Source organism: Protomyctophum parallelum (assembly GCF_964188405.1).
Source record: "Protomyctophum parallelum genome assembly, chromosome: 17".
NCBI classification, from domain to species: Eukaryota; Metazoa; Chordata; class Actinopteri; order Myctophiformes; family Myctophidae; genus Protomyctophum; species Protomyctophum parallelum.
The window spans coordinates 27767664-27786676 of NC_139719.1; the positions used below are offsets into that span (position 1 = coordinate 27767664).

The 19013-nt window shown below is 45.1% G+C and overlaps 1 protein-coding gene across 1 annotated transcript in view; it reads left to right on the plus strand.

Moving 5' to 3' along the window:
* The window catches only part of ryr2a (ryanodine receptor 2a (cardiac)), a gene marked incomplete at both ends in the record, with an annotated part of 249977 nt that overhangs the window by 136156 nt on the left and 94808 nt on the right, over nucleotides 1–19013 (plus strand). Inside the window, 18 exons of the mRNA XM_083787543.1 lie at nucleotides 221–395; nucleotides 3540–3748; nucleotides 4231–4422; nucleotides 6971–7116; nucleotides 7477–7591; nucleotides 8126–8286; nucleotides 8586–8739; nucleotides 10096–10182; nucleotides 10865–10996; nucleotides 11648–11742; nucleotides 11849–12024; nucleotides 12382–13082; nucleotides 13181–13381; nucleotides 14127–14232; nucleotides 14584–14730; nucleotides 16381–16508; nucleotides 16746–16891; nucleotides 17872–17986. Of these exons, the coding sequence (XP_083643669.1) occupies nucleotides 221–395; nucleotides 3540–3748; nucleotides 4231–4422; nucleotides 6971–7116; nucleotides 7477–7591; nucleotides 8126–8286; nucleotides 8586–8739; nucleotides 10096–10182; nucleotides 10865–10996; nucleotides 11648–11742; nucleotides 11849–12024; nucleotides 12382–13082; nucleotides 13181–13381; nucleotides 14127–14232; nucleotides 14584–14730; nucleotides 16381–16508; nucleotides 16746–16891; nucleotides 17872–17986 (3186 nt within the window). The remainder of the gene's footprint in view (nucleotides 1–220; nucleotides 396–3539; nucleotides 3749–4230; nucleotides 4423–6970; nucleotides 7117–7476; nucleotides 7592–8125; nucleotides 8287–8585; nucleotides 8740–10095; nucleotides 10183–10864; nucleotides 10997–11647; nucleotides 11743–11848; nucleotides 12025–12381; nucleotides 13083–13180; nucleotides 13382–14126; nucleotides 14233–14583; nucleotides 14731–16380; nucleotides 16509–16745; nucleotides 16892–17871; nucleotides 17987–19013) is intronic.

Consider the following 19013-nt stretch of genomic DNA (forward strand, 5'->3'; position numbering starts at 1 on the left):
GCTCCAAAGAGAATTGAGAAAACCCTTCCTCCTCACGTGAACGTGCATCAGCAAGGGGAAGGGCTAAGGGCCATGGAGAAGAGGATAATTGGGAAAGGGCCTTTATGTCTACGCAGTGATATTAGTCTGGCCATGCCAGGCTATCACGGCGCCGCATGCGTGTTGCTACATGTACATGCTGCATTAATGCCCACTGTGTGTTTTGTCTTTGCCCATGCAGGCCCAGCTTTGGCACCAGGGCAACGAGCACTTTGGCCGCTCGTGTGGCGCGGGGGACGTGGTGGGCTGCATGGTGGACATGAACGAACACACCATGATCTTCACACTCAACGGAGAGGTGCTACTGGACGACTCGGGCTCTGAGCTCGCCTTCAAGGACTTTGAAGTCTGGGAAGGTTGGTTATGACACACACACACACACACACACATACACACTCGCAATCTCGCATGAACGCACAAATACACACATACACTCAGGTGCCGTGACAGACTTTAAGACATGTACACAAATAAGACAAACTCAACAACTTATGCACACAAACCCAGACCCAAATGCACACACACACACACACACACACACACACACACACACACACGGTTTGCCCGTGATTGATTGGGTCTTTACTTTATGTGGGTACACTTTCACGTGCGCGTGCGTGCATGCTTGTGTGTGTGCGCGTGTTGGTGGGTGGTTGCAAGCACTCCAACAATCCATCTGGACTGTCTGGTCTCCCATGGAAACAGGCTGCATGCGGCATGGGCAAGAAAAGAAGGAAGAGTCAGTGAAGCTATGCTATGCGGTGAAATCCTCACTATTAATCTAACGAATATACAAACTGGAACCAATCTATTTGGTTCCATTTTGTACACTCTTGTGCTGTGTTAAAGTGATATGTGTGTGTAAACAAAAACAAACCAAAACACTGTTGTTCAAAAGTTCTATATACTGGTTTCTGACTGTATTCAGGCTATAGAATGTTTGTTCAGTAACAGGAGTCTCCCCTTCTCTCGCTCTAATAATCATACCAGTTTACTGTTTTATCCAGCAGAGAGAACGCCCACAAAGATAATTTATCAGCCTCAATGTTGTATAGCATTCCAGTTCCAAATTGCGTCTTCTTTATGTTTCATCACTTCCAATTTGAGTTGTCTCTCCTTCTGATAGCTGGTATCCAAAAATGAAAATGTATTTTCTGTAAGAGCTGGAGAGATGAGGAGATCCCTGTTATTGAACACCCTATAGCAATGATTTCTATATTGGTATATAGAGCTAGTTAACACTTATTTTAAGTTATTTTAGCCACACACAAACAAATCACTTACAGTGGTCTATACATTAACTAACGTTTGTACTGCATATGCTTCCACTGCTTTGATACCAGAGCTAGTCTCAATTCACTCACTTCAATTTAAAATGAACATAACGGTTGAGGTGATATTTATGAAGTCATGTTTACAGTATATGGGTTAACGGCGCAGCTTGGGAGGGTGGGGAGACCGATCCGTACTAGCCGATGTGTACAGGGAAATGCTCAGTGTTAATTGAATTCAGGAGAACAAAAATGGACCCAAATTGTGTCCCTGCGGAACTGTCTTTAAGAAAAACTGTGATCTCCCGCTTCCTGCTCAAGGAATACTGCTGTAGTTTGTGGCTGTGACACTGAATGGGTATCAGTTGTAAGTGTCTTACTGTAGCTTAATTTAGACGCCAAATTAAAGAGCTGAGCTACACGATAACAATGTGTCACATCGCAACACGTTGTTAGATTGTAGATCAGCTCCATGGCAAGCAATACCATTGTACTACGGAGGATAAATTAGTCTTCATCCAGGCAAAGTGCCCTGAAACCTGATGTTTTTGGTGAGTCATCAACAACATCAGCTACCGGAGACTCCTTGATTCTTCCTACCTATACGGACAGTCTGGGACAGATGAGTTTTATTAGTCATCGTCTCTCTCTCTCTCTCTCTCTCTCTCTCTCTCTCTCTCTCTCTCTCTCTCACCACATCATGGATAATTTCACATTCAACTGCAGGCCACTCCCTGATTATTAAATAACACCATCTATTGGCTCTATCAGGACAAAACGTATACGAAACGATGCCACCTGCAGTGGAGCATTGTGCTTTTCTTATCAGCATCAAAAGTATCAAAATCCTGTCATCACTCCTTTATCGGCCTCCATCGGCAGCGATATCCGACGTTTCCAATTGAATCACATTCAATAGTAGAGATCTTTATAAAACACTTGTTTTGATTGAATATTGTGTACAGTACCCAAACTTGGTACAATCTATTAAGGTAACTTGTATCATAAGTTGATACAAGTTGATCTGTTGCCATTATTGTAACTAAGTAGCATTGTTTGACAGAGCATTATCCAGGTAGAAAGATAACTTACAGATTGTTCAGAATGTTTCCTTGCTGGCATGCAGCAACTGATGATAGACCAGGGTTTCTCAAAGTGGGTGCCATGGCACTCTAGGGTTCTGTGATGCAAGTCCAGGGGTTCCGCAGAATACTTATATTTGGCAATGCTCAATATCCCTCCAGTTTAACCACTTCTTAGACCCTGTAGTCTATACTGAATAAAACAGACCCAAGTTGCACTGTCCTTTTTCTAAAATCTCTTCGCTAATAATAATTGATCTACAAGCTTACAACGCATGTAAGCTTGTGGATCTGCTATTTTTGGCTTATGTTCCCCTCAGAATACGGATGATGGGGTTCAAGTGGTTCAAGTATAATGTTATTTTCAATCTGTCCTATAACGCATGCTGACATTGTCCCAAGTTTTCCTCGTGACATAGTAGATTTACATATTTGTCGTATCGTAATATGTCATAAATGTATTGTGGTAGTATCAATGTAATTCAGGGGTGCTGTGGATGAAACTTACAGGGGTGACGTGAGCCAAAAGAGTTTGAGAGTCTCTGCAGTAGATAGCTGACCAGAGGGAGGCTGCTATTACTGTATATATGAATGTTTATTACTGTATCTCTGACCACTGCACTGCAGTTGACACTGCACTCCAGTGTCTCTAAGGACATGCATCTCGTTGCTGTCGGGCAGAAAGGAACCTAAACCTTGTATTGTATTTCCATATTCCATATTTCCATGTTCTTTGAATCTACTCTGAGTCCTCAGTAGGGATGGTATTAATATGGCCAAAATAATTGTGATATTATCACAATAAATTTAATTATATATTAAAATAAATTGCTTAAACGCCTTAAAATGTCACCCTATTATCCATATTCTGGGGGGAACATTCATGCATTGTACAACCGCTATGGCAAGATTTTGTGGCAACAGTCCAATTACAGTGCCAACTCAGCTCCAGTGTATGACGGACACACGCTATGATTTATTGTGAGCGTGTTTTAATCATGATAAACGCAGTGCTAGCACCTCTACCTTGGCAGGCTACAGTCCTCCTGAGTGCCAAACCCCAAATCCCTTGGCTCAGGGACCACAGACACAGACATTTATTGATCCCGAGGGAAATTCCCTTTTTGGTTTACATCCTTCTCCACAGGTTTCATCCCTGTGTGCAGTCTGGGCGTGTCTCAGGTGGGGAGGATGAACTTCGGTAAAGACGTGAGCACTCTGAAATACTTCACCATCTGTGGCCTGCAGGAGGGCTTCGAGCCCTTCGCCGTCAACATGAACCGAGACATCACCATGTGGCTCAGCAAGAGGCTGCCCCAGTTCATACCTGTCCCACAACACCACGAGCACATTGAGGTGAGTGTCTTTATTGTCCCAGAGAGGGGGATAATCCATTCTCTCAGTCTCTCAACAAAGGATACACATAATATTCAACACAACTTAAAGACAATACATAGAGTCCCCAAAGTACAAAGCCAACATATCAGCGAGGCAGTTTGTTAAGCGCTGCAATGGCTGGGTGGACAAAACTCCAACAAAAACAAACTTATCTTATCGGGGGTTACCTGACACAAAACCTATATCACTTTGGGGATCCTTGTCATGAAAATGCTTGAGAACCACTCACTGGTTTAACTGACCAACAGCTGAATCGATGAGTGTTTTTGCTTATCTCCTACACTGTAGCAATATGCGTGTTTTGTTTGAATGTAACCTTCAGTGCTATACGGATGTTTGTTGGTATTCACTCACTGTCTTTTCCTCCCCTCTCTTCATCTTGTCTTTTCCTCCCCTCTCTCCATCTTTTCCTCCCCTCTCTCCATCTTGTCCTCTAACAGGTGACGAGGCTAGACGGGACGGTGGAAACGCCTCCGTGCCTGAAGGTCACGCAGAGGTCGTTTGGGTCGCAGAACAGTAACACCGACATTGCCTTTTATCGACTGAGCATGCCTGTAGAGTGTGCAGACTTCTTCTCCAAATCCGCAGGGGCCACGTTGCCGGCCAACGGTGCCCTCTTCTCACCCAAGAAGGTAATGGGGAAATGTATTGATTGTTTTATAAAGATCTGATCTTGATAGATGTGGTATATAATAAGGTAAAAGGTAAGTCTAATGTCTTTGTTTGTACAATAATGTCTCCCCATGGCTAAACAAAAAAACAACATTAGGCTACAAACTGTAGGCCACATGGGTTTTCAAACTCAATTCCGAATAAACAAGTCATAGGGCCCTTATAAGAGGTCAACTATACACAACTCTACTGAACCCTAACAGAGCTGACATCATTAATGAGACATGAGGGAGACTCATAACGGTGGACAAATACCGGTAATAAATACGGTACATACACACAGGGGAGGACCAGCACAAATAACTAACTAAACATCAACTGTCTGACCAAATCCCAATCCCCCTTTCTATCAAATGGTATGGTCTTTGGCTTGGGCCTTCTGCATAAAAGCTGGCTCCACCCATATAGCCCCATCTTTAGCCATATTCCTGACTGTACTGTACAGTACTGTACAGGACACCTCCCAGAGATCACTCTCCCATCCAGAACAGGGGTGCTGCAGTGGAAGGGGTCAGAGAGTTCAGATTCTTGGGAGTACACATCCCTAAAGACCTCACCTGTGCAGTACAGACGGAGCGGGTGGTGAAGAAAGCACAACAACGCCTCTACTTCCTGAGAAGACTCTAGAAAGCTGGAATGGGCCCCAAAGTCCTAAAAGCTTTCTACAGAGGCACCACAGAGAGCATTCTGAATGGCTGCTTCACGGCCTGGTATGGCAGCTGCACCGCAAAGCAATGCAGAGGGTTGTGTGAACAGCCGAACGCATCAGCGGATGTGATCTCCCCCCCATCGAAGCCCTCTACGACGATCGTTGTGTCAGCAAGGCTCGTGGAATTATGAAAGACCCAAGCCATCCCAACCGACTGTTTGAGATGAACGTTTTTACAGTATCAAAGCCACTGGAAACAGACTGCAAAAAAGCTTCTTTCCCCGAACTTAAAATAATGAACGAACTGATAAGAACAAGAGCGAAACTGGGCAAAGAAAAACGCTAGAAACGATACGAAACATAACCTCAAATTGCACCTTCTTAATAACAATATACGGTACTAAACAAATCAAACTGGTTGTGTTTCATGTATTCTAAGTGTCTAACACTGAAAATAACTAAACTTCAAAAAATAAATTAGTGGCATGGTTGAGAGTGCAGTCTTAGCTTATGTGGTTGTGGTCACAGCCATCAGTGAACTTCGACCTGCGTGGAGGCTTAACTACTGTGTGGAGGAGTGGATAGAGTTAGCCGCAAGCAACTAATTGGTATGTGCATCAGTTGCAATAGCCTCCACTGACAGCCCAATCATAAAACAGAAAGGTCCTATCTCATTGTATTAAACTGCAATAAACTTGACATGACCTTGAGGGTTATATTGCCTTTACAGTACACATCATTTCTACAAGTGCCATATATTGTCAACAGATGTCAACAGATTTGATTGACTATTAATTTGGTTGTTTATTTAATAATTTATTTGGCTCCATCATCCACAACTGGTCTGTGACTGGACAGTTGCCAAGCAATACACAAACAATTTCCTGCACTCCAGCTTGCTACTTTGTGCAAGTCTACAGTACTAGTGGTTCTCAATAGTGTGGTCCAGTGACTCTTCACGGCTCCAAAAAAATGGTTCCGAAATCCGAAATTAATCTGTGACATGTTACCGATTCCGACCCGTTCCGAAAATATTTTCAAATAGTTAAATAAACCAAACCTAAATGGATCCGTGACAATTTCTTTCGATTCCGACCCGTTCCGAGATTTCTTTCAAATTGCGTCGCCGAGTCCGACCAAAATCGGATTATTTCCGACATTCCGAGAGACCCGACCCAGCTGAGCCAGGCAGACATAAATGTGGACTATATAGAAATAATAATAACGTATTGACCAATTACCATTTTATGATTAAAGCGCAAGAGAGAGAAAGAGAGAGAGAGACTGCGCGCTGCAGTAGAGGGTGGGAGAGAGAAAAAAAGAGTCTCCTCTCTTTTCGTCTCCTCAGCGTGCGTGCATTTCAAATGAACCAAACGGATCATTTGTATTTTACACACAATCATCAGAGTTTTAGCAGAAGCAGATGCATCATGCATGTACCGGTCTTGGCTGAATGGAATATTAACCAGGCGCGACATTCAATGCACTTATAAACAGCTCCTACTTTGTTCTTTTCTTTATCCACGTGTGGGGTATGGGATACACAGGAGAGTTACTTGTCATGGTTGCTTTAATCCTTCTTATATTCATTTGATTTGAGCTTTGCTAGTTTGCTTTCATCTCGTTGAGATCAACACTGTTGTCGGGATCCGTGATCGTGAAATAAAGTATAATTGCACGCCGTTGTTTTCATTCAAATCTTGTACTTTGTATGAGTTTGTACTATTGGCTATTATCGGATATTGTGAGATGCCCACAATTGGGACGCTACAGTAGTGGTTAAAAATAAACGAAGTGAACCATTATGTGTTGTGTTTGCCTATGATTTCTCTTCATGTGGTTCATCCATTTTCTTCCAGGAGCTGGAGGACTTTGAGACGGTGTCAGACTTTGAGGTTCTGATGAAGTCAGCTCACGGTCACTTGGGCTCCAATGGGCAGGAGAAGGATGAATTCAATAACCACAAAGATTATAACCAAGAGAAACCTTCCAAACTCAAACAGAGGTAACCTCCATCTGTATCGCTGTAAATTACCAGCTGTCTGTCTCACATTAGTCCTGATTTATTTACAGTACATACGTTGGCATAAGAGTAATAGGCTACACAATGCTGTTGTTTTTGAGGGGTGCAGCCACTCCTAGGAACAGCAATGTCTGTCCCTCCATATGTCTGTCTGTATGTCCGTATGTATGTTTAGGGTAACAACAGGGGGCGCTGTTTCACTTCTTTCTTAATTGTGTTATTTATTATTTTATGTATCTACTAACTAAGGCATAGGCCTTTCTTTTCCATGGTTTATGTACATTATGCCTTCAGAAATGTATTGCTGTATTTCATCACAGTGTACATAAATGAACCCTGTAGGTTTATGTTGAAGAGGACGAAGCCAGACAACACCAGCACCTCCTCCACCCGTCTGTCAGAGGAGGTGATGGCAGATGAAAGAGACGATTATGATTTCCTCATGCAGACCTCCACTGTAAGAAACCTGCATGCGCGCACACGCACGCACACACACACACACACACACACACACACACACACACACACACACACACACACACACACACACACTCGCACACACACACACACACACACACACAATCAAGTACACACACACAATCAAGTACACACACAATCAAGTACACACAAGTACAATCGATCGATACAAACAATTGTCTTGGCACTTTGCCCTTTTGATTGTAATTATATAATTCTTTGTCTGCTTTTCGCTTGAGGATCAGGAATTTTCATGGCCTTATACAGCATTTAAAATATGTTAACCTTTATTTTACCTGGTCATTTGATCATGTGTCGTTTGATCGGTCATCTCTTTTTCGAGACTTCAAGACTTGGCCAAAATGTCAGCATTTAACGGACACAAGACACAAAATGACAAGAACACAAAAGGCAAACTAATTGGATTGACGGCTAAATTAGAGACTAGGGTGGTTGCTGGGGAGAGACAGTCTTATTAATGAATGTGTGGGTCTCTCTCCGCCTGTCCCTCCAGTATTACTACTCAGTGCGGATCTTCCCGGGCCAGGAGCCCAGCAGTGTGTGGGTGGGCTGGGTCACTTCAGACTTCCACCAGTACGACGCAGCCTTCGAGCTGCACAAGGTTCGAACGGTCACCGTCACCCTGGGAGACGAGAAGGGCAAAGTGCACGAGAGGTCAGTGGAAGTGCAGAACGAGGACAGCTGGCGCTAAAGCAGTGGTTCTCAAACTTTTTTTTATTTCAAGGACCTCCTTGAGAGGATATTGGAACCAAATGGATGTTTATGGGTCCATTTGGTTCCATTTGTAATCTCAGAGGTACAAACCTGTACATTTGGAGCCCCTCAAAGCTCCAATGCAATCGCATTTACTTGGAGAAATTCTTTACATTAAATGTGCTCATCTGGTTTAGCTTTAGGTCACGTGTAGAATATCGTTGTTTTTTAATGATGTGTGAATCATCATCTCTCTCCAGCATAAAGCGCAGTAACTGCTACATGGTCTGGGCTGGGGAAAGTCCCGGTCAGACAAGGAATAACAACGGCTTGGAGATCGGCTGTCTGGTGGACACGGCGAGCGGACTGCTAAACTTCACTGCCAACGGCAAGGAGCTCCTCACTTATTACCAGGTACTGTTTGTCTGACCTTTGTTCATCAGTTCTCCACAAACAGCTCCGACCCCTCGCCTCTTTATGTCCTTCCTCCTTTTGCTTTTCATTCACTTCCTCCATTCCTTCATTTATCCTCCCTTATTACATTCCTGCCTCCCTCCTTCCCTCCTTTCTTTCATCCTTCCCTTCCTCTTTTCACCACCTCTAGCTGACCTCTCAGCCATGGGATGCTAGCTAGCGTGTGTGTGTGTGTGTGTGTGTGCCTGCATATTTCCGTGTGCTGAAAATAGCCGATCTGCAAGCTCAGAACGTGTCGCCGGCCCTCGCTGGCGCGGTGCGTGAGTCCCCCTCCTCCCCCAGTTGTGTCGCACAAACAGGCTCTGTGTGTCGCTCAAACCGCGATGCGCCGTTTTTGTGTGTTCATAGGAGATAACACATTCTGCAGATATATTAAGGCAGCTGGTAATTAATTGATGTTCATCAATTCTTGTTTCTCTCCTAGCTCCCTTCTATCTGTTCTTCTTCCCCTTCCCATTCCCTCCTTCCCTTACTTCCTCTCGTCTTTGCTTCTTTCTACATTTCTTACTTCCTGTACCTAAATCCCGATTATGCGGTTTAATCCCATTATGCTACATTTATTCCAAAGTGGGGCTTCCAGGCGCATTGTGTGCCCTCTGAGGGAAAAGAAAGCCCTGAAACCCTATTAGTGTCACCTGACATGACAATATAGGCCATTTGTGGCAGAATGAGGGAAGAGAGGTGTCCTCCCTACTTCAGTTATTTTGAGCCTGTGTGGGGTCATAAAGTAAAAGTAAGGTATCACTTAGTAGGTTGGCATTTGATTAATCTGTATCTGTGTTGTGCTACATTTCCTTGGCTGTGCTTGGCAAGATACAGTCGGCGGCGAAGAGGGAGCTAGGCTAGACTCGGATAATAAATTGCGTAATGTGTGTGTGTGTGTGTGTGTGTGTGTGTGTGTGTGTGTGTGTGTGTGTGTGTGTGTGTGTGTGTGTGTGTGTGTGTGTGCGCGCGCGCGTGCATGTTTCTTACAGTGGAGGTCTGCATGAGGAAATCATAATCGTCTCTTTCGTGTGTGCATGCTGCATGCGTGCGTGTGAGTGATATTAGCTTTTGCTCCATATCTGTCCTTAGTCTTGCCACATTTATGTGTCGAATGCCAGTACTAGTTTGCAATACTGATTTGTTTTTGGCGGTTTATCATAATAGTAGTGTTAATGCAATGTATTGTATAGAAACAGTATATTTCAAATAATTTCATAATTATTTTCTCAACAGCGGTGGTCATTTCCTTGCTGCAGTGATGAATCAATGAGATATGTATATTTGTTTAAATAAATAAAACTGTCTCTGTAGGTGGAGCCAAGTACCAAGTTGTTTCCAGCTGTTTTCGCTCAGGCCACCAGCCCCAACGTCTTCCAGTTTGAGTTAGGTCGTATAAAGGTAAATACTATGTAACCCGCTGTAATTACATAACCTGCTTTAATTACACAACCCGCTTTAATTACTTCAGTCTTTATTAGTAGCTTAATGACTAGTATTGATTTTTTTTTTATGTCCAATTTGTGTTTAAGTTCATAAAGTTAACAGAAGTATGGATTTGTATGGCTCAGATCTGAACCCATTTGATTTGGTGTTAGGAACCCGTTGCAACCGCAGGCAGGGTTCGAACCCGCAACCTTCCGCATGAAAGGCATATGCTCTAACCTCTAATTATTCGGGATTCCAATTCAAATATGGCAAAAATAGCAGATCTCCAAGCTCAAAACCCACCGCAATGCGCACCACACTGTGTGAGCTTGTAATTTTTGCCACTTTTGTGTGACGAATAGAATGACGAAGTATAGGGCATTCATTTACAAAAGAAAAAGGTTAAAATACAGAGTTTCTGCCAGATATGCAATCTGGCACTCTGAATTGAGTTTGGAAATATAGTGGCCCTCTCCCACTATCAAAGTTCTATAATAACATGTTACATGGCCAAAATAGCTAAGTCAAGGTTGAATGTTTTTTAGCTGGTGCGTTACAGTGAAAACTCCACTCACAGACTTCATGTCTGTCAAACTCCACTCTGTTTCTCTATGAAATAATACCTTTCAACCTTTATCTGTATTTTATCTTCTAGAATGTGATGCCTCTATCAGCTGGTCTGTTTACAAGTGAGAGAAAGAACTCCGTTCCCCAGTGTCCTCCACGACTACACATCCAGTTCCTCACCCCTGTGCTGTGGAGTCGCGTTCCCAATCACTTCCCTAAGGTACATTTAGTGTAGAGTCGGTCTGACCCACGGTTGTCCACAACTGCCACAAAAGGCCTCTGCCCGGGCTCTGGAGAGGGCCTCTGCCCATGGTCCATATATGGAACAAATACAGAAATCTCCATATATGGGTATAAAAGGGACACAGACAGACGGGTGGAACGGGTACTCTGACACGGGTACAATAGGTATTGCATAGCCGTGGGGGGTGGTGGGGGGGGGGCATGGATCTCCAGCCTCCATCGAAGTTGCATCCGTATAAGTCCTCCTGAGGGGATTGTTAAGGCAAGTTAAATCTGGTGGTAGTTATTTGCAGAAGACATTATTATGGCGCCCTCTATAGGCTGCATGTTCCTGTTGCATTCTCCCAACATCTCTAAAGACATCCTAAACGTTACCTTGTCCCCAAAGTAAATGTACCGTGCAAGCGTGCATGCATGGTGTACTGCGGTTTTAGAACAGCTAAAGGGCTTGAAGGCACTCTGCTCTACGTCATGCCCCACAACACTCCTTCTGTTCTACGATCCACGGTGCCCGCAGCCCCTTGTGGCCTATCAATCATCAATGTCCAATCTATGTTATCATCAATAGCAGAATGTTGACTGAATGAATGTGGAGTGTATATACATGTTGGTTCTGTTGTGTCCTCAGGTTTCTGTATCCAGAGTGAATGACAGACTTGGCTGGTTGGTTCAGTGTAACGAACCACTGCAGTTCATGTCACTGCATATACCAGAGGAAAACAGGTATGCACACATGCGCACGCACACGCACACGCACACACACACGCACCACAAAACAAACACGACTCATTCATTCATTCATTCATTGCTTGCTTCCCCCGTCTCTCAGGTCTTTGGATATCTTGGAGTTGTCTGAGCAGAAGGACTTGTTGAAGTTTCACTACCACACCCTGCGTCTGTACTCTGCTGTCTGCGCTCTGGGCAACAACCGCGTGGCCCACGCCCTCTGCTCCCATGTGGACGAAGCCCAACTCCTCCAGGCTATAGAGAATAAGTACATGCCAGGTAATAGTCAGCTCCTCCAGGCTATAGAGAATAAGTACATGCCAGGTAATAGTAATCTCCTTGCCACATGGAATAACTACATGCCAGATAATATTAATCTCCTTGCCACATGGAATAACTACATGCCAGATAATAGTAATCTCGTTTCCACATAGAATAACTATACATGCCAGATGATAGTAATCTCCTTGCCACATAGAATAACTACATGCCAGATGATAGTAATCTCCTTGCCACATAGAATAACTACATTCCAGATAATAGTAATCTCCTTGCCACAGAGAATAACTACATAATAGACAGATAATAGACCTCAGTTTTCATGTAGAATGTGGTTGTGTTTCTCATGCTCTCCAGGACTCCTCCGTACCGGCTACTACGACCTCCTCATCGACATTCACCTGAGCAGCTACGCCACGGCGCGCCTCATGATGAACAACGAGTTCATCGTTCCCATGACCGACGAGACCAAGAGCATCAAGCTGTTCCCGGACGAGAAGAAGAAGCACGGCCTCCCCGGCATCGGCCTCAGCACCTCGCTGCGGCCCAGGATGCACTTCACCTCGCCCAGCTTCGTCTGCGCCACGTGGAGCCGCACCAACGCGTCCGGGATCAGCGCCGCCAGCTCGGACTGCTTCCAATATAGCCCAGAGTTACCGCTGGAGACCCTGAAGACCAAGACCATCGAGATGCTGACCGAGGCCGTGCGCGAGGGCAGCATGCACGTGCGCGACCCCATCGGGGGCAGCACGAAGTTCCTGTTCGTGCCGCTCATCAAGCTGTTCTACACGCTGCTCATCATGGGCGTGTTCCACAACGGCGACCTGAAGAACATCCTGCAGCTCATCGAACCCTCCGTGTTCTCGGAGGACGGCGGCGGAGGCGGCGAAGCGGAGGCGGAGCCCACCAAGGACAAGCAGAAAGGGGAGGCCGGCGATAAGGGAGGGGAGGTCGACAACAAGGGAGCAGAGGGATTAGGAGGATTGGAGGAAGGGGGTAGGAAAGTGCCTAAGGAAGGTCTGCTGCAGATGAAGCTGCCTGAGCCAGTGAAGCTACAGGTGAGGGCCAATGCCAGCTGGAATGTGATGGACTCCCCTTTGAGGACCACTAGTTTATGTGGCCATGGTGTTTACGTAGATATGCCTGTTTCCCACAGATGTGTCATCTGCTGCAGTACCTGTGTGACTGCCAGGTGCGGCACCGCATTGAGGCGGTCGTCGCCTTCTCCGATGACTTTGTAGCCTGTCTCCAAGACAACCAGAGGTTTCGCTACAACGAGGTCATGCAGGCACTCAACATGTCTGTGTCACTCACGGCCAAGAAAACCAAAGAGTTCAGGTCGCCACCGCAAGAGCAGGTGAGACCTCATGGCCACTTTCACAGCATCTATCATGCTGACAAATATTTACAGTTAGTTGTGGAGTCAGTTTATTTTTTTCCAATTGCTGCTACTATACACTGACTGTCATGTATACTGTATAGATGTCTATTTTATGTTTTCTTGCCTATCATTATTGTTATCAATCAATCAATTTAATTATGCCACATACAATTCTTACAAATGTAGTATTTCAAAAAATGCAGTGAAATGCATGCATGTGGCATGTACCCCATAGCGATGATTTGATTGGCTGAGCAATGTGTTTACCCTATAGCGATGACTTGATTGGCTGAGCAATGTGTGTACCCCATAGCGATTATTTGATTGGCTGAGCAATGTGTGTACCCCATAGCGATGATTTGATTGGCTGAGCAATGTGTGTACCCCATAGCGATGATTTGATTGGCTGAGCAACGTGTGCACCCCATAGTTTGAGCACGGAATGTGTTGTATGATGATGTATGATGATAAGAGCGCCCCTCACTTCACACAAGTGTGATTTTTTTATTATCTTTTTGACCTACATTTAACACAATCAACGGCCAATGAAGGCCCCCAGTAGTCGTTGTCAGGGCGGAAACAAACGGAAAGGAGAGCACACCAGTAGTGGCGAGGTGCTCACCACAGGAGATAAAACTTTTACATAAGAAAAGAGGCCACACAGCTCGTAGTCACGATGCTAGAAACTTTTTAAATAAACCAACGTTGAAACCCCCTGCAGATCAACATGCTGCTGAACTTCAAGGATGAGAAGCAAGAGTGTCCCTGTCCTGATTTTATACGAGAACAACTGATGGACTTCCATGAAGATCTCATGATACACTGTGGTACTGTTCTGATGGCTTACACATGTTATATTTAATTATTATGTGTGTATACAGTATATGTATTGTATATTATAACTCGAGCGATGATGATGCGATGTGAAAACATCACATCAACACGTGCAGACTCCTGGATCGCCTCCTGAATCCATCCTATTCAGCATCCACCTTCAATGTATTCTTCATTGCATTCATTGCATTGCATGTTAAGGCATTCATTGCCAAAATCATTGCAGAAGCAAATAGCGACATTGAGTTAGCATTGACAGTGTTCATAATATAAGCACATCATTTAAATGCAACATTTAAAAGGTTTTGATCTGTTGATAATCACGTATCCCTGTGTTCCTCTAGGTATCGAGATAGATGAGGAGAAGGCAAGCGACGCCGACAGTGACTTCACCATTCGCGGTCGTCTCCTTAGGCTGGTGGAGAGCGTGGCTTCTCTTCACAGGAAGTTGGCCGACCACCTGCCCAAGAAGAAAAAAGACAAGAAACCCAGTGAGTGTTCCGCAGAACATTGTGACCAGTGTAGCAGTGAAATGTTGTCTGTGATGGAGCATTAAAGGCCGGTCCAGATACTGCCTCTGCCTCTTCGGGAAAATGTCATAATTCCCTCTTGTTCGGGAAATAAGAAAAGCGTAGCATCTCCCCCTTCTTGTGAATGGCAGTGTTGCCAAGTCTGCTTATTGGCTATTTTCAGTGTGTGTGTGTGTGTGTGAGCGTGCGTGGATGCTGGCAGCTCCATTGTGTTAATAGCTCATTGTGTGAATGGACGCGGTGATTGTCCGGTGAATTTAAGTGGACGTGACGTGTTGATGCCGCTTCTATTGACGAGTGGAGCCTCCTCTCCTCCATTTCGAGGGGTTTCGAAGGGAGAGCTTTTGACTTGGAAATATTCATCGATCACACTTCCATGATCAATGGCTCATTTACACCAACAAAACATAAACATCTCTTCAGTAATTGTAGTCAACAAGCGACATCTGGCATTCTTTCCCTCTGCAGTGCATTGATCATTGCATTTCCCACAGACTGTACCTGTGTCCTCCCATACTTTAGTGGGAGGAGTAGTGTGTGACTGTGCGTCTACTACCCACACACAACTGTGTGGGTAGTAGACGCACAGCAATGTGTGTAATTAATTAAATGCCGTATTTCACTTAATGAAGACCTATTTCACATACTGAATAGCTTTATTATACTGTATACCCCATCGTACGATGGTGTCTGTCGCCAAAACATTGCGGATCTACAAGCGCCCAACGCACGGCTCTGGGCATTTACACTCAATACATCGGCTCACACTGGCCATCTCCGTAGTAGACCCTGCATGGTCATTCAACCAATCAAAGCCCTGAGACATTATCGACGCGGTGTGTGTGAGCTGAGCCGCTAGACATTTCAGGAGGTGCATGAGCCAAGTGGCTCACTCACAGCCTGAGAGACGTTCCACATTACTTCATGTCCATGAGCCAAAAGATCTGGCTCACGGGGGTTGTCATACACAGTCAAAATGAGGTTTAACAGTGCTCTGTGGGGTCTCGACACAACAGACAGCCTACAGTAACGTTGGAGGGTGGAGCCTGTGTGAAATGGAGCACTTCGTTATGCTTCATTAATAGAACTGTGTGAAATAACATCTAGAACAGTGTTTCCCCGACAATGGGTCAGGACCCATTTTTATGGGTTGTGTAAAATCCCTTTTATACGTTTCCTAAAAATAAAATAAAAATTTATCAAATTTGAAAAACGTGAAAAACGTGAAAATACCAGTCCAAAAATACACCCCACCTCCCTGGGGGTCCCGACCCACAGGTTGAGAACCACAATCTAAACCACTGTTCTGAAAAACGTATGTTGCTATATACAGTACTGTATAGCTAAAATCTAAAATAAAACAGACAGCTTTACCAGTTTTAATGAGTTAACCACTGTACAAACTTTTAGTTCTGAAAGGAAAATGGAGTAGGTTGAAGTTAAAAGTGAAGTATTGTATGTATGTACCATTGTACAAGTAAAGGCCCCTGCACACTACTGCGCTTTTGAGATTTTTTGCAGTTTTTTTCCTTTTATTTATTTTTATTCCGCGTCCAGTCTGCAAGGACCTTAAGTTTGTGTGTGTGTGTGTGTGTGTGTGTTTCCCTGCAGGTACCTTACAGCAACTGATCTCAGAGACCATGGTCCGCTGGGCTCAAGAGTCTGTGATTGAAGACCCAGAGCTGGTCAGAGCCATGTTTGTCCTGCTGCATCGCCAGTACGACGGCATCGGTGGACAGGTGTGTGTGTGTGTGCGTGTGCGTGTGCGTGTGCGTGTGCGCGCGCGCGTGTGTGTGTGTGTGTGCGTATGTGTGTGTGTGTGTGTGTCCAGTAAAGTTACCATGCCGATGGACATTCTCGTCAACATTTTGTCTCTCTCTGTGTGTGTGTGTGTGTGTGTGTGTGTGTGTGTGTGTGTGTGTGTGTGTGTGTGTGTGTGTGTGTGTGTGTGTGTGTGTGTGTGTGTGTGTGTGCAGGTGCGTGCCCTACCTAAGACCTACACCATCAATGCAGTGTCAGTAGAGGACACCATCAACCTGCTGGCTGCTCTGGGACAGATCAGATCTCTGCTCAGCGTTCGCATGGGGAGAGAGGAGGAGAAACTGATGATCAGAGGACTGGGGTGAGGACACTATGCAGCTGGCCCGGCCCAGTTCACAGTAGAACTCATGGTCAGAGGTCTGGGGTGAGGACACTATGCAGCTGGCCCGGCCCAGTTCACAGTAGAACTCATGGTCAGAGGTCTGGGGTGAGGACAATATGCAGCTGGCCCGGCCCAGTTCACAGTAGAACTCATGGTCAGAGGTCTGGGGTGAGGACACTATGCAGCTGGCCCGGCCCAGTTCACAGTAGAACTCATGGTCAGAGGTCTGGGGTGAGGACACTATGCAGCTGGCCCCGGCCCAGTTCACAGTAGAACTCGTGGTCAGAGGCCTGGGGTGAGGACACTATGCAGCTGGCCCGGCCCAGTTCACAGTAGAACTCATGTTCAGAGGTCTGGGGTGAGGACACTATGCAGCTGGCCCGGCCCAGTTCACAGTAGAACTCATGTTCAGAGGTCTGGGGTGAGGACACTATGCAGCTGGCCCGGCCCAGTTCACAGTAGAACTCATGGTCAGAGGTCTGGGGTGAGGACACTATGCAGCTGGCCCCGGCCCAGTTCACACACAGTAGGGATACAATGATCAACAAACCTCACCTAATGTAGCACTTAATACTAACACAAGCTCTATACAGGGTGAGATCAACATTCTCTTTAAATGAAAGGCTTAGTATGTTAACGTTGCCATGTGTTTACATAACAAAACAACAAATACATTAGCGAAGGTACTACTGTCTATGAAGAGAAGCTGAACTAGTCGTGATTTTCTCTTGATTTTCTCCTTATTGTTTTAAATAATAAAGGATGAAAGATAGCCTGATGAAGGCCGCATAGGCCGAAACGTTGCTGTTTCCCTATTAAAGTTTTTTCACTGCATTTGAAGACAGTGTTTGTTCTTTTTCAAATAATAGGGGAAATGTACTCGTGACCCATAAAAATGTGTCTGTGACCCACAAATGGGCTGAAAAGTGGTTAACCTATTCCCCTCTCTTCTCTCACAGTGACATCATGAATAACAAGGTGTTCTACCAGCACCCCAACCTGATGAGAGCTCTGGGGATGCACGAAACCGTCATGGAGGTCATGGTCAACGTCCTGAGTGGAGGAGAGTCCAAGGTATCGCCCACGGCTGCTTTTAGCTCAATAGGCTCTATTGGAAAGCAATTGGGCTTCTTCTTTACTTCCTTCACGGGTCTCAACAATTATTATACTAATTACGGTTCTGTTCTATTCTGGTCAGACAGAGTCAGCGTGCTGATATTGTACATGTATGTTGGCGCACTGCTACACCAGTGGGTCTCAAATTAGGGTCCAGGGACCCTCATGGTTCCTTGAGGGGGTTCCAAATGGCCCCTTAAGGTTGTGTAAAGCCTATCACACAACGTCTGCGACCGCCGCGCGTCAAAACAGCCGCCTCCATTATTTTCAATGAACCTATCGCACACCGGCTCCGTCCGCCGCGTCGCCTGGCGCGCCGATAGAACCAGTTCTATTTTCCAGGCGGCGCCGCGCGGCAACGCGCCGCGTCGGACGGAGCCGGTGTGTGTTGGGCTTAACTCAGAGTGTACAAAATTAATGGAATCGATTTGTACACTCTCAGAGTATGAAATGGAACAGCTATAGTAGCCTTAATTAATATAATTGGTAAGACCTGAGAAGGAAGTAAGGAAGAGGCACATTTTCTGTCCAATATGGCTTCTGTTCTATTGGCTCTTAAAGAGGCTTTTCAGATTTGATTTGTATTGGAGGCTACAGTGTAGAAGTTCAAATACTTCTACCGGCAAGCATGGCGATCTCTAGGGCTTCATTCTGGAACAGTTTCCAGTGATTTCTTTCAAAAATATTTTCATCAAAGTGATTAGAACTGTAATATTGGGAAACAAGCAGAAATTGTAGCAATTGCAAGAAATAGCACCCAGGCAAGCACATAGTTTCTCATTTGTACAGTTACAGACCTGTAAGGGTCCATTTGGAACCCCCTATAGAGTGTCGCAGTCCCGCCTCCTTTCATGGCGACGACAGGCCCGGAAGAGAATTCCCCATTCATTTTTCTCAGAGATATTTCAAAAAGTATTTATTTAAAGACATTTAAGCCTCGGACAAAGCCAACTCTTGTTGTGACAAATCATGACAATAAACACAA